We start from the raw sequence: 14,756 nt of genomic DNA on the forward strand, positions 1-14,756 counted from the left end.
CAGAGTGCTAGAGAAACAAACTGCAGAGGTCTCCGAAGAACAGAAAAAGTATCTAGATAGTCAGGGAGCAATAGCCGTTAAAAAAACAAAGGAGGTGATAAACAAAGTCCGACAGTACCTAATACACCACAGAAAAAATCCAGCTTGAGTACTTTGTAGGCCAAATTTGCAGTGTCACCAATGATATGACCATTTTACACCACCAGAGAGTTAGGCTGATGTAGTCAGTGCAGCCATTAAGTCTTGGCTCCATCCTTATGTCTGCCACCTTACCTGGAAAAGCCTTTCTCAAACCAAATTCCCTGCCTTTCCTGGGAAGACCGTGCCACGTACCAGAAGAGCTTTGCCAGAAGAGCTGTCTTTCACTCTTGCTGTTGACTTTTTTAAAGTAGAAAAAAGTCCATATTTATTCAAAAGTATGATACTCAAGCAGTAACAGTGTTATAATGCATACTCTTGCTACCCATATGAAAGTGTGATCTCTCTACAGGAAGTTAAACTAAAACTAAACGCAATCTTACTCAGTCTCATTAACGTAGACCATTCTTACTTGAATAAATTAGCTTCTGTGACGTTCATCTCCCATTTGCACATCTGTAAGCTCTTCCATCTGTCAAACAATTCAGTTTGCTTCACCCTAAAAGATAAAAAGAAAGAAAATAAAAATTCACTTTATTACAAGGGCTTAATTTCCTAAAATAGCTGCGACCAGGGTACCATGCAGTAGGTGTTTGATAGGGCAAACCAGTCGGTCTATCAGTATAAAATTTCTCATTTTTATTTCTTTTTCTGCTCAGACATAGCAACCTTAAGCCACATATACAAAGGTGGAGCTCTTCGGATATTTGGGACTGATTTCTGTTCCCTGATAGGAATTCTCCATTTCTTCAGGATAAAAAATGCAATATTGAGCAAGAAGCATCTACTGTACCGAAGTCTGTCCAGAGTCTGCTGGGAAGCTAATGAATGTCTGGCAACTAGAGTGGTTTTGGGGGGAAAAGGTGCACCTAGCAGAAGGGCCCAGCACAGAGGGTACTGGAAAAGGTACTTCAGATAATTTGGCCAACTGTCATCATATTTGGGTGAAGTTACCTTAATCCATGAGATCCTACGGAACAGCACTGTTGGGAAATCTATTTTATAAACTGCAATAGGACACGTGTACGGTTAAGCATCTGTGATGGTAAGAGGACATGAAAAGCTCTTTACACAAGGATCTCTCCCTCCCTCTCTGTTAATAAATATACTATTAGCTATATCCAAAAATTACACTCCTACTTCCACTAGGCTGATACAGGATGACACATTTTTGGTGACAGCATCAATTCCAACAACTTCTACCTTCGAGTTCATACATACTCTTCTGTATTTGGACAACAGAGGTAACGACGGCCTTGCAAATATGTAGAGCCAGGGAGCAATATCCTAATCTGGCTGGGAAATTTTGAAGTCTGAGATTTCTTCAAGACTGATAGGTCTTAATGAGTTCTCTTCAGGCTTGAGGGCTTTGAATGTTTGAATAAAGCAAAGACTTTTAAGATAATTATATATTTAAAGTGAGTAGAACTTAGGATTTCCCAGGCTGTGGAAGTTACAGGAAGGAATTAGGTCAGATTGTACTTTCTGTAGCCCACCAGAGCACATTAACTTGGAAATCTTCCATTACCGTAAGGGCTGACTTAGGAAATGTAGCGCATTAAAAGCAAGCACATCAGAAGAACCCAGCACAGGAGAAGAGATGAATGTCAAATGACATCTACCGTAAAAGTAAGGCTAACTCGATCCAGCTGAGTAGGAGTCCACTACCTTCTATGTGCCATCGGATAAGATGAAGAGAAATGAGTAATTCTCTGTACGATCTGATAAATATGCAGAAAAGCGATTCAAAACTCCCCATCTTCAGCAGAGCACTGGCAGAAGTGTCACATTCTCACCCCTTCTATTTATTTTTAAGCCCTGCAAGTCAGCAAGCGGTGCAAAGTTGTTACTCGTGTATCCTTCATCCAGTACCAAACACAGAAGACAAGGACGTAACCTACATTTTTCTGTGCAGAAAAGTCAGTGAGGGAGACACGCTAAAAAATTCATGCAGACCGGGAGCAACACATTGTATTTGCTGTCGCCTTGATTGCTTAACGTTGTGCATTTGTATAGCCGCACTTTCAATTGAGATTCTCAGTGCGCTTTACAGACCTTAATAAGCCTTGTGGATTGTCGATAAGATTACTAAACCACTGGGTTTAGATAAGGTAAGGGATTAGGCATAACCTAGGCACCTAAATTCAGTGCAATACTGAAAATGCAAAAAGGCAACACAAAAATACCCTGCTTTTGTGTGTCCAATAAGGTCCATTGGCAACCTCCCTTTTTTGCCTGATTCCATCTCTACGGCTTCACGGATACATCTCATTCAACGCATTAGTTTCCTGATGTGCATGTTGGACCACAAAAGACAAAACACAGACATTTTATTATTTCTCAGAATTGCATTTTCCTACATTTTAGTGAGCGTTATTAACTCGTGAAACTCACTGCTGCAGGAAATTGTGGAGGTCAAAAAAAGTAGAAATGGTCTCAGAAAAGATCTAAACAAATTAACAGCGAGGTCTTTTGTCCACCCTGACTACTGTAGTCTGGTCACCACCTACCACTCAGCAAGTCCCCATGCCAGTATTTGTTACCAGGAACTTTTTTGCTTCATTTCTTAGCCTTCACTACTGGCCACTGCCAATGATAGAGCCTTAAGCCAGATGGATCCTTGCTGTGAGTCAGTCTGGCTGTTATTACTCATCAGTTACCCTGAGTAGAGGACATAGAATATAATATTACAAATAATATAACAAACACTGTATTTAATTCCAAATACTGCTACGGGCCTAACCCAAATGCCTCAATCTATGTGAAAAGCTTCCATTTTTTTCAAATGGACCTCAGATCAAATTCAAATGTCACTACTTGAACATAACAAGCACTGGAACAGGCTGCCCAGGGAAGTGGTTGAGTCACCATCCCTGGAGATATTTAAAAGACGGGTAGATGTAGTGCTGAGGGACATGGTTTAGTGGTAACTTGGCAGTGCTGGGTGAACGGTTGGACTTGACGATCTTAAAGGTCTCTTCCAACCAAAATGATTCTATGATTCTATATAAGAGAATCCCTGTTGATGTGATCTCTTGAGCCTTGCATTTCTGACAATCTTCTTGTAGGTTATCATTTTTATTCTGCCTGAAAAGTAACCTTTTAGCAAACATTCATACATACTTACATAGACAAAACCTTCACCTCAATGATGTCCTGCCGTAATTCCAGGCATTTGGTAGAGTTGTATTCCAAAGGCCCTTCATAAAACTCAAAATACCTGAAGAAGGACAAAAAGAAAGATTAAAAACAATCCTTAGTCTGGCATACTTGTCTTACACATCAACAGAAATTTGCTTAAAATTCTCATTTATGATTTCTGCTTAATTTGAGACTCCACTGTTTGGCCCATAGGCAGGTTATTATTTCACAGGAAAACACAAATGTCGTTGCTGATGGTACCCAGGTCCAGTTTGCCCATCTCTACAAGAGTTCATCTATCTTGCAGGCACCAAGGACCAGCTACCTTTTCCAGCAGTCAGCACATGGCAGCTGCCACTGAAAGGGGAACACTGATCACTTAAGGAACACCGTTCCCATCCTTCGGGTGTCTAAATGTGCTCAGAGTTTAAAAACCAATACCTTAAATTTTGCTCTTAGGTGGAAAGCAAAGTGCTGGAGGTTGCGTCTTGTCTGTGGGGACTGTGGCGTAGCTCTACACAACTGAGCTTTTCATTGGGATTTACTCTTCTGAATATTTGAATTTTACTCCCAAAAAATTCTTAAAAAAAATTGAGATGGTTTTGACAATGAATGGGTTTGAATGCTCAGATGCATCCCGAGTGACAGGGCTATTCTTAATGAAAATATAGACATAAATATTTACTTTTTTGGTTAAACTCCTCCACCTTAGCCATCAGACTGGAGCAAATGGAAAACAAAACACAATGATGCTCGTGTTTAGGGGCCAGAGAAAGCCCAGGCTGGACAGTGAATTTAATGAGACTGTACCGAAATGACAAAAAAAGATGTAGGCTTTAAACAAAGCTCTGTATCAGTTTCACTACTTATCATTAGAAGTCTGTATTAAAACCTAATACCTAAGAACTTCGCATACTCATAGAGCAGTTATGAGTATAATGAAGAAATACCAGCAGACAACCTGGAGGAATAGGCATTATGGCCAAGGCTAGAGCAAGTTATTTTGATGGATCCTTTAAAATCTCAGAATTCATGAGGCGGTAACTCCAAACTATCTTTTGAATTTTCAACACGAAAGAAAAATACAAGGTTCCTGGTTTATTTAAACCATCGTTGGAAATGTAATATTTTGGTATTTTGGGTTTGTGTTATCTTAAAACAACACCAAAATTCATGTTTGACCTGAATTCATGAATTCAGTTCTGAATATATAATCCTTAAGCAGGAAAGCACTGTTAGTTTCCTTAGTAGTTCATGTTTATAGTTAATATCAAAACTGTGGGAGACCCAAAGTCTGATCTGTTCTGGAGAAGCATTAAGCATTCACACCTCCCAGGGGAACTGTAGGAAGGGAGATTGTCCAGAAAACAACCTCTCCAGGTATCTCCAACAGGGTCTCCAAAGGCCAGAAGCATCTAAAAACAAACAGCTTCTGAATTTTGCCTTGTAAATACATCCAGAAATCAATCTGATAAAGCGGGGAAGAGATTAACCTATAGAAGGGAGGCAGGGACTATCGTACGTGACTGGAAAAAGCTCAAGAACTTCCCAAAGCAATCTGCTACCAACTGGGAACGTTCCTATCCTGTCAAATGCTGCTTTAAGAAGTGTTTCCTTCACCTCTCCCCAAGGTTTTCACCATCCCAGCTTTGCCAAATCCCAAACCAACCATTTCAGTGATCCGGTGAGAGGAACAAACCTTGAGACTGAAATGAAGAAGGCCATGCCTAGATGGTGGAAGGAGAACATCATGAATTCCTAATAAAGGAGTAAACTGATTATCGTCAGAAAAAACCAATAGCTCATCAATCTTTAAAAAATGTGACTATTTGGAAATGTGTTTGCATAGTCTTCAAGGCAACAAATACATTTTTATGAGTTTTGTAGAGGAAAATATGTATTTAAAGCCCTTCATAATCAGTGATAAATCTGGGAAAAGCCTTCCTCAGCCTCCAGAAGGGAGATAAAGTTCACGTAACGTGAACCTTCATCTGGTCTCTCACCAAAAGGCTTGGGCTCTCCTTCCAATTCAATCATTCACCTGGACATTCAGCCTTTACTAAAGAGTAGCTGAAATCTGAAATCTAGCTGAAATCACTGGCACATCTCCTGCGTGCTCGGCTTGTTGAGCTGGAGCTGAGCACCTTGTGCATTTCAAAAGCTGCTCCAAGTGAAACTGGATTAAGAGCTCACCTGGTTGCACCAGGCCAAAGCCCTCTGTGAATGTACTCCAGATAAATTCCCAAAACTAAACTGAATTCTTTCTCTGTGGAGCCAACACCATAGGACTTCTTGCTGCTCACAGCATTTTACAGCAGTAAGGGAGTCCCCTCTGACTATCAGTCCAGACAACTTTTTTGTCCTTCTGCAATACTCCTTTTTCTTACTGTATTTTGCGGTATCCATTCTTTACTTTGGTTCTTTGAGTCAGACAAGACTGGGACCCTGAATGCCCATGTTCTACACAATAGCTGGAGGCAGGTATACATCCCCAAGCAACACTCAGCACGTTACACACCACTCCTACCTCTTTGGGAGTATGGGGGATAGCAATGGCCATCAGCCTCATTAACACTGGATTTCAATACCTCGTACGTGCCTCAGGACAGCTAAGAATGGCAAAAATCTAGACTGAACACGTATTTTGATCTTTCCTGCGCACTTCTGGCTCTGCTGCTAAGTTAGAGAACTGCGGCTCAGATGTCGAACAGCACATGCTATCACATGGGAACACCGCAGCAGGGGAAAGCTGGCTTCAGCCCGTGGCACTGGAGACAAAGATGTCATTTTATGAAACAGAGATGAAATTTCCTGAGTCCCAGCCATTCCCTTTGATCATTGCCCGTTTACCCAATCCACAAACCAAAAATAGAAATGAAAAAGGATGTGGTACCAAAGAGGCAGAAGGGTAAGGAGGAAAGGACTAGGTAAAAAATAAACCACTACCGGATCTGAAAGGAAACCCATGCAACAGCGTTGCATTTGTAGGAGAGTTACTCCATTAGCCTACATCTTCGAAAAGCACAGGACTGTCCTGCAAGCCTCTAACACTCAAACTACCTCCAGTTTTTCCAGCAGAGTCAATGGGAGTGTTGAATTCACGATTTGGCACCTTGTGGAAGTGCAGAGGGAGGACTCGTGAAACAGGCTGGATGACACACTGCTGATGGGACACACACGTGCCACCTGCAGCAAAGGCAGAGACATGGACAGTGGTGCCACTTCTGCACCGAGTGGGGAGAAGATGCTACTGGCCATGGGGTCAGCTTGATTGAAACTAACTCATCCTGGCTGAGCTGGTGAATAATCATCATCTGGGCTGTCGTTTATAAGCCCTGAACCACATCTGAAGCAGCCAGCCAGACACTGAGCCCCCTCAGTGTCAACGTTACCGATGCTGCAGCACTTAGGTTGTAAGCATTAATGATACTCCAACAGCAATAAGGAATTTGCAAGACAGTGTCTGGTCAACAGACTGTGGAAAAAAAAAAAATTTCCTCTCTTTCTGCCAGGCGTGTTCATGCTATTTATTTGCTTCACAGCAAGCCCCCTCCTGCTACAGACATCGGGGCAAATTAGCAGAGGCAGCTCCCTGGAGCACCGGCCATCCTCTTCCCGTAGGAAGTGCTTCACGTTGTACTTTCCCAGAATACAGCTCTTGCAGAACACCAGGCTCTAGCACAAGGAACACGGATTCCCTCAACCCCCGCGGATGTTCTTGAAACCCAGCTCCTCCGCTCGGCAGGGTCTGGTCCTGCTGGGAGTGTTTGGAGACCGGTCCCCCCCCCGCCGTGCTCTCCCAGAGGAAGCATCAGTCTCACCCACTCCCTGGGCTCTGAGTGCTGCTTCTGTCTATTAACTCCCACTCTAAACCACGTAGCTCTCTGTGAACGAACATACATTTGCCTGTCAGAACGCTTAATTAGCACAAATGGAAGCTGTCCTCCTCATCGTCTTCCTCAGTCTGATATCCAGCTAAGAATCAAGGGTGCCGCGCAGTTTATTTTGATTTATGCTCTTGATTAGCAACGAGTGACAAACCTGACTACGCTACTCCTTTTGCTATGGAAAAGGGCTGTGTTTCAGCTTTACAAGAACGACAATCGTGTTTTATATCCATAAACCAGAGTTGATATGTCATCGCCAGAATGACCTCTCCCTGCATTGCCTTCGCTTCCCCTGCTTGAAATCTAAATAACTTTTATCCCTCAGAGGTCACAAGTCTACGGGAAAACCAACACAAGAATTCATGATTCTCTACAGCAGGGAACACAACTACAACGGAATCACAACAAACAGCTCAGCTGCACGTGGGATTGCATTTCCCCAGGGTACGGGGCACTACACACAACCCACAGCTCTATGTCCATTCGGGTCAATGGTAGCTCTCAATTTTATAACAGTTTTCCAGGATCAAATCCTGCATCTGAACACCACACAAGCTGCAAGTGCTCAGAGAGGACTCTTTTTTTATGGCTCTCAGTACTGAATGCCCAGAAATGAGATGCTATTCCCTCTGTAATTTTCCATTTTTGACTAACTGAGACTTTCTTCTTTTCTAACCTTCGTGTCTCCCATTGCAACCGCACTTCCAGCTGAGCAGCTTACTGAGCTCGCTGGTGAGAGACAGATTTGGTTTCCCAGTATACCAGCTAACTCTTCGGTCTTTGATCATCTGCAGTTGGGCTGCTCCTGCTTTGATCAAAAGCAAGCTTTTCTTGATCATGCTCCATGAATTAAAAAGCCTGAGACTTCAATCCTGCCTTTGAGTGAGCTTGGATTGAGGCACTGAGTTGTCTGATAATATTGAACAAAGTTTTTAAGATATAATTGAGTGTAATTGTCAGGCGTCTTTTAAACCGGGCCATTTTGTCCTGCATAAAGAGGTCTTCCCATTCGCTCGTTCCCGCAGTGCCAGATCTGCGCCGTTCGCGGCGAGGCTGCAGCACTTACGCTGCAAGAGAGCAGGGTATCGCAGGAAGGATTCCACCTACCCTGCAGGAAAAACAAAGATCTTTCCAAAAATATATATTATCCAGTGACTAAGAAATGAGAATAAATGAACCAAGCCCTGCAGGTTTCTGCTAAATACTTACTAAGAGAATCGTCCAATTAGCAGTGCCTGCACTCATCAGGATGGGCAGATCCATGGCCAGCCTCGGGTCTAGCGTCACCTTTGCTACTCAGGAATCTTGCAAGTGTGTCAGAGCACGCACCCCAAAGCACATGGGGACTCATGTTCCTCTGGCAAGGCCAGCATGGGATCTCCAGACCCTTGTAGCAAAAATACTGCTGAGGTGGAACATATCCCGGCTACAGAGGCTCTGGAAAACTCATCCAGAGCAGAGAAAACTGGGTGATGACTTCACGTGAATGAGCAACCAAATCCCACTAGCTTTTGTTTCTATTAATATTTCTATGTGGCAACATCAAAAACTACAAGATTCGGTGAAAAGGTTTAAGGGCCTGACAGCAATGCAGTGATTTTTTTCCCTCAAAGACTACATCCTACCATTTCTCATGGCATATTCACCTAAGATTATTTTGGCCCCGTTTGGAAGGCACGACCCCCTTTTGGCAGATAAAGAAGCTGATGTAGAGGCGGATTGACAGGTAAGTCCATGGCAGGCAGGAACAGGGACCTTGGGCTCTGCTCTCATGGACACTCCCTAGATTACACGATTACCACCAAGAACAAGAGCAGCCACTGAAGTTGATGGAAATCATAATGACCTTTCACACTACACCTTGCAAAAGAAACCATCTGTGGACGTACCAATGTTAAATGAGATGCCCCCTGCCCCGAGAACTGGCAAGTGAAGCAGACACGTTTGATGCCCTCAGATGAATTTACACTTCACCGGGGCTGCGGCACAAAAAAATCACATTGCTGCATGCGTTGTTTCTGCTGTTTGAGAACCTGTGTTGACTTGTCAACACCAGGATGGTGCTTGAAAGACTGAACTGAGAGAGAAGGTGCTGTGGGCACAAAGGAGGAGGCTGAAGAAGGAACAGTCTTCTCTTATACAGGTTGGTGAAACTATTTGTTTTCCTCCTCCTTGGGGACAACAAATATAAAAATAGATGGTTCACATTCCTCCTGGCTACCACCTGCTGATGCCAATGTCACTGTCATTAACTGGTTTAAATCTTTTACCATCTTCCTCTCTAATGCTACTAGATGTAGTAGATGTCCGACTGATCACGAACTTTCAGTATGCGGCCGCAGCTAGGAAAAAAATGTGTCATTATGAACTGCGTCGTGTAAAAAAAATGAAAATATAAGCAAGAGAAAATAGTCATACATCTTTCTATACATTACATGGTGATAGCTCCTCTGAATTACTGCATCCAGTTCTGGTATTTCAGGTTTGAGGGTTTGAGACACTAGCAAGAGTTATGAAAGGACCTGCAGAAAGTACCTGGGTTCCAAAAAGTAGGAGAGGTGTATGAAGCTTAATCTAAATATATCGGGACTGAGTAGGGAGACGCTGCGCCAGGAAGCAATTACTAGTGGCAGGAAGGTTTTTCAGTACAGTGTAGCAAGGAAAAATAGTATCCAATGCCTGGAAGTTAAAGATAGAAATGGCATCTTTAGTTCAAGGCTGGTTTTCTTTCTAGAAGAACCAGAGTAATCAAACAAAAGTCAGGATCTGGAATTCTTGTACAGGGACTAATGCTTCCCAGGAGATTCATGTAGCTGAGATTAAAAGCTATAAACTCACGAACCTCTTGATTGTCCACCTAGGGTATTTTGAAATGTTTGGCTTGATTTGTCTCCTTACGGTGTCACAAGTTTTTCTGGGTTTTGATAACAGATGGCATGAGAAATGTCCATCCACCAAGACAAGGGCAGTTTTCCAAGGTACCCTGCCTGTCTTCCAAATTAAAGATTTTTCTTTAAAAAAAACCAACAAACCAAACGACACGGAAGTGCTTCCACAAACCAGCCCCAAATTCATAAGTTTGATCTTTCAAAGTGGAGTGGCATTTATATTTCTGTCCTTCAAAGGCAGTTCATTGATAACTCTACGTACCTCTTAAGTAACTTTAGAAAAGCGCATGCATCCATCTGTCATATCTCGGAGCTGCCCCTTTTCTGGATTCCCTGTTTGATCTGGTCCCATGACTTCACAGACAGTTTGCACAGTTAAGACGATAGCTGTGATAGCCCGAGGATGCGTTTTTCATCACAAAAAAGCTCCTGACAAACTGGCCCTGGCTGCTCACTGCCATTCTGATTTTGGTCTCCTGTCTTCATGTCTCAGCACACATTTGGGATTGCTTGGCTCTGCTGCCCAATGACACATCAGTAAGTTTGTTGATGACACCAAGTTGGGTGGGAGTGTTGAATTCCTTGAGGGCAGGAAGGCCCTGCAGAGGGATCTGGACAGGCTGGATGGATGGGCCAAGGCCAATGGCGTGAGGTTCACCAAGGCCAAGTGCCGGGTCCTGCACTTGGGTCACACCAACCCCAGAGTGGCTGGAGAGCTGCCTGGCAGAAAAGGACCTGGGGGTGTTGTTCAACAGCTGTCTGAATATGAGCCAGCAGTGTGCCCAGGTGGCCAAGGAGGCCAACAGCATCCTGGCCTGTATCAGGAACAGTGTGGCCAGCAGGACTGGGGCAGTGACCATCCCCCTGTACTCGGCACTGGTGAGGCCCCACCTCGAGTGCTGTGTCCAGTTTTGGGCCCCTCACCACAAGAAAGACATTGAGGGGCTGGAGCGTGTCCAGAGAAGGGCAACGGAGCTGGTGAGGGGTCTGGAGCACAAGTCTGGTGAGGAGCGGCTGAGGGAGCTGGGGGTGTTCAGCCTGGAGAAAAGGAGGCTGAGGGGAGACCTTCTCGCTCTCTGCAGCTCCCTGAAAGGAGGGTGTAGCCAGGGGCGGTTGGTCTCTGCTCCCAAGGAACAGGCGATAGGACAAGAGCAAATGGTCTTAAGTTGCACCAGGGGAGGTTTAGGATGGATATTAGGAAAAAGTTCTTCAGCAAAAGGGTTGCCAAACATTGGAACAGGCTGCCCAGGGCAGTGGTGGAGTCACCATCCCTGGAGGTATTTAAAAGCTGGGTAGACGTGGTGCTGAGGGACATGGTTTAGTGGTGGACTTGGCAGTGCTAGGTTAAGGGTTGGACCCGATGATCTTAAAGGTCTCTTCCAACCATAACGATTCTATGATTCTATGATGAGCAGTGTGAATTGACCAAATATCCATCCACTCCTGCCAATGCCATGTTGTTCCCTTCTCATCTGTCCACTTCTTTGGGACCCAAGTCTCTCCAAAATTTCAGTCTAATAACCTACCCAGTACAGCTCTACTGCAACAGCTGTGGGTGTAACCGCAGGAGCTAAAGCAGAAACAGCCCTACAACGTGTCGCCCCCAGAATGGTCTACTAGAGATTATATTCAATTGGACTTTGTGGGAGACTTGGGTGTTTCTTTTCTTTCACAGTCACTGTGTCAAAACAACACTGGCTCCTGACAAGCAGCACTGGGGTATGCTGCAGGGAGTCCTATTTTACCAATGTCACTTCAGAACTCTTCCAATTTTTAATAAACCGCTGTTTGGCTGTTTTAATCCAGGCCATTCCCAACACTCTGATTGAAATAAGCTGCTGATGTTGCTATACATATGACCACCCGGGAGGCACAACAAAACACATGACAACACTTACACATCGATAACATCTCAAAAAACACATTTTAGTTTACCATTGCAAGCAATGGCTTTTTTTTTTTTTCTTGTGGTTCTCAAGGTTTTAGTATCTTTGTACGAGAAGTTCAGCACTATGACTTAGCTACAACCTTAGCTACTGTCCAGGCAAATGAGGTCCGATGTCTCAAGCCCTTACGTTCATTCTTGTAAAATGTGTATTTGATGAATCCAGTTGATTATATTTTCTATTTTGTAGCCACTGGGGACAAAGCTCCAGATTTGTCATACTGAAGAATTCAGCCTACAAATTGACAGGCCCAAAAGTATAAAGCTCACGTCTCCTCTGACCCGTCAAAGGCTTCTGTGGTCTCACCACCTAAGTCCTACATTGAACCTTATCTTCAGCTCAGATGGCCTGATGGTGGCAGGGAACACCACAACCCAACTAGTATGGCAGATAGATCATCATATCATTAAGGCAGCTTCTTGGCAATGAAAAATGAAGACTTAAGCACGAAGACTCACAATCCCAGTAGGCTGCAAAACATATTAAAAAAGAACAGAGGAATCAGGGCTGTAGGAAGTAGTTTTATATTATTATTTCTCATAACCAGAATCAGATAGAATCCTTTACCTGATTCCCCATAAGGACGTTGTAAGATTTATAATACTTGGCACAAGATTAAAAGCAAAAGGTAGAAATCTGAGCAATGGCTGATACGGAAGAACCAAAAATAAGCCAGTATTCGACAACTGGTTGATATTGAATGGGTGTTTCAAAGAGCTTGCAGCCCCTCTAGTCCGCCTTTGTTTGAAAGCACACATCCTTATGGCTTTGGGGAGTTGTGGACTGTTTCATTCTTACTCCTTGCAAGTATTCACAACTTCTTCGCTAGCCAGAAGACCTGCAGCAATGCAATATGCACAGAAATTAAGCTTTTGGTCCCCAAAAAAGCCCCAGCAGAGATCTCTGTCAGGCAGATGCCTCAGATGCCACAAACATGATCCACGTTCTCGGTTGCAACAGATGCTGAGCTGAGCTCATGATATTACCTTTTATCTCCATAATCTACGTAATCTTTTATGTTCCATGAAATGTGCAGAAGTGGCTCATGCAGTGGGATGAAAAGCCTTGGTTAGCGTGGTTACCCTGGCACAGTGGAGCTATCTGCAATCAGGGTAGGGCTCATTCTCTGAAACCGAGTCATGAGCTCCCCTCGACGGTTAAAAACATTCCAATTGCAAGCCACACTTTAACTTTGTGTATCAGTTAAGGTCTGGGTTGGTTTCTACTGAAATCAGACAACATGACATTCTTCGTTTCTGTCCTACTTGATCCTTTTCATGCAGTGTTTAATCTTCACTGTTCATTGGCTTTGATATGGCCACTACTCTTGTGAAGCCTGGCCGTCTTGCAACGCTAATGCATTTATTCTCTCTTTGCTTTGGAATCCCTTCATTTTCACCTAATAAGTCACTCCTACAGAATGTGCTGTCAATGCCTCTACACCATTACATGACTAAAAGGTAATTATAGAATATACACAGGTTGATACCACATATGTATGAATAAACATGTATCTATATACATATAGATCTATAAATGATATAAAACTAATGAAAAGCATATCAATATCTATTTCAATAAATATCTTTAAACACCAAACCTTTCACGGGGAGGTGATAACACACAGTAAACTGCAGAGCCGTGCAGTGAAAGGCATTTACTCTGCATATGCTGACATGTAATTAGTATCGTGCACTTTAGATATCTCTCTGGAGACCTGGGAATATATACAAGTAAAATCAGGTCGATAAAATGTAGTCTGCAAGTTTTACATTTGGTGGAAAGAATTATTCATTAAAGGAAGGCGTTTTTTCAATTGATATCAACAGCCTGAAGTTGGGTGGCAGATTAAGACTCTCAGGAGGTGTCTAGTGATAACACAGTAAGAAAGGTGATCAAAGGTACACAGGAAACAATTTATGACATAGCTCTGCAGTTATTCACCACACAGTCTCACCTCCACATTTATACAGTTCTTTCTTATTGTCCTGTATTCTCAGCTTTCAGACAGCAGACAAATGGATAAATAATATCGATAACGCATTCAGGTGCAGCTAGACTCATCCCTGACTCAAAATCCCCATCTTTCAGTGTCACAGTCCTTAACATAAACGACTTTGAAATTCGCGTCTTCTATTGATATTATAACCTTTGACATTTACACCTAACTTGTACAGTTTGAGCCTGTTTGTATAAAAACCACTTGCATCCTCAACCTCTTTGTCTTTGAAGGGGCTAAAGCGACTGAGAATAGTACTGTCGTTCAGTGCCTCGCAACTAGCCTGTATTTTGCAGTCCTGCAATCAAAGATGGTGCCGAGAGGGAGAAACCTACATTCCTTAATTCTCTCGTGTCTTCAAGAAGATATCTGTCATAGTGCCACGGTCCTTTTACACGCCAAGTGCCTAAACTGAAGACTTTGCACATACAGGCTGTAGGTGCATACACGCACAAGGCAACCAAAGTAAAGACTGACAGACAGACTGCTAGATACACACATACGTACATACATAGAATGAACCATTTTTCCCTTGCTCTGAGTGAAAAACGGCTGCTTTGGCTGCTTCTTTTTACAAAGAACCTTAACTAGTTAATCCAGCCGAGCTGCGATCCTCATACAGGATCACATTACGGCGAAGAAGAGCCGTAACAGGAATTGCAGCATTGCTGCGGTTCAGTGAGACTGGATGATTTTTGTCAGGGCAGACTCCATACTTCCGCTTGCCTTTGAAATGGTATCTAGCTCCACAGCTGTA

The 14,756-nt window shown here is 43.3% G+C and overlaps 1 protein-coding gene across 7 annotated transcripts in view; it reads right to left on the reverse strand.

Annotated features, from left to right (window-relative positions):
• Positions 1-14,756, reverse strand: part of ST8SIA5 (ST8 alpha-N-acetyl-neuraminide alpha-2,8-sialyltransferase 5) — an 88,176-nt gene that overhangs the window by 18,654 nt on the left and 54,766 nt on the right. For all 7 annotated transcript variants that reach the window (XR_010069001.1, XM_063319380.1, XM_063319378.1 and 4 more), the window contains 2 exons: positions 3,266-3,358; positions 551-637 (listed from right to left, as the gene is read on the reverse strand). Coding sequence is in view for 6 of the 7 variants with exons in the window: in XM_063319380.1 (XP_063175450.1) it covers positions 551-637; positions 3,266-3,358 (180 nt within the window). In the remaining variant the exon portion in view is untranslated. The remainder of the gene's footprint in view (positions 1-550; positions 638-3,265; positions 3,359-14,756) is intronic.

Source organism: Chroicocephalus ridibundus, chromosome Z (genome assembly GCF_963924245.1).
Source record: "Chroicocephalus ridibundus chromosome Z, bChrRid1.1, whole genome shotgun sequence".
Taxonomy (NCBI): Eukaryota; Metazoa; Chordata; class Aves; order Charadriiformes; family Laridae; genus Chroicocephalus; species Chroicocephalus ridibundus.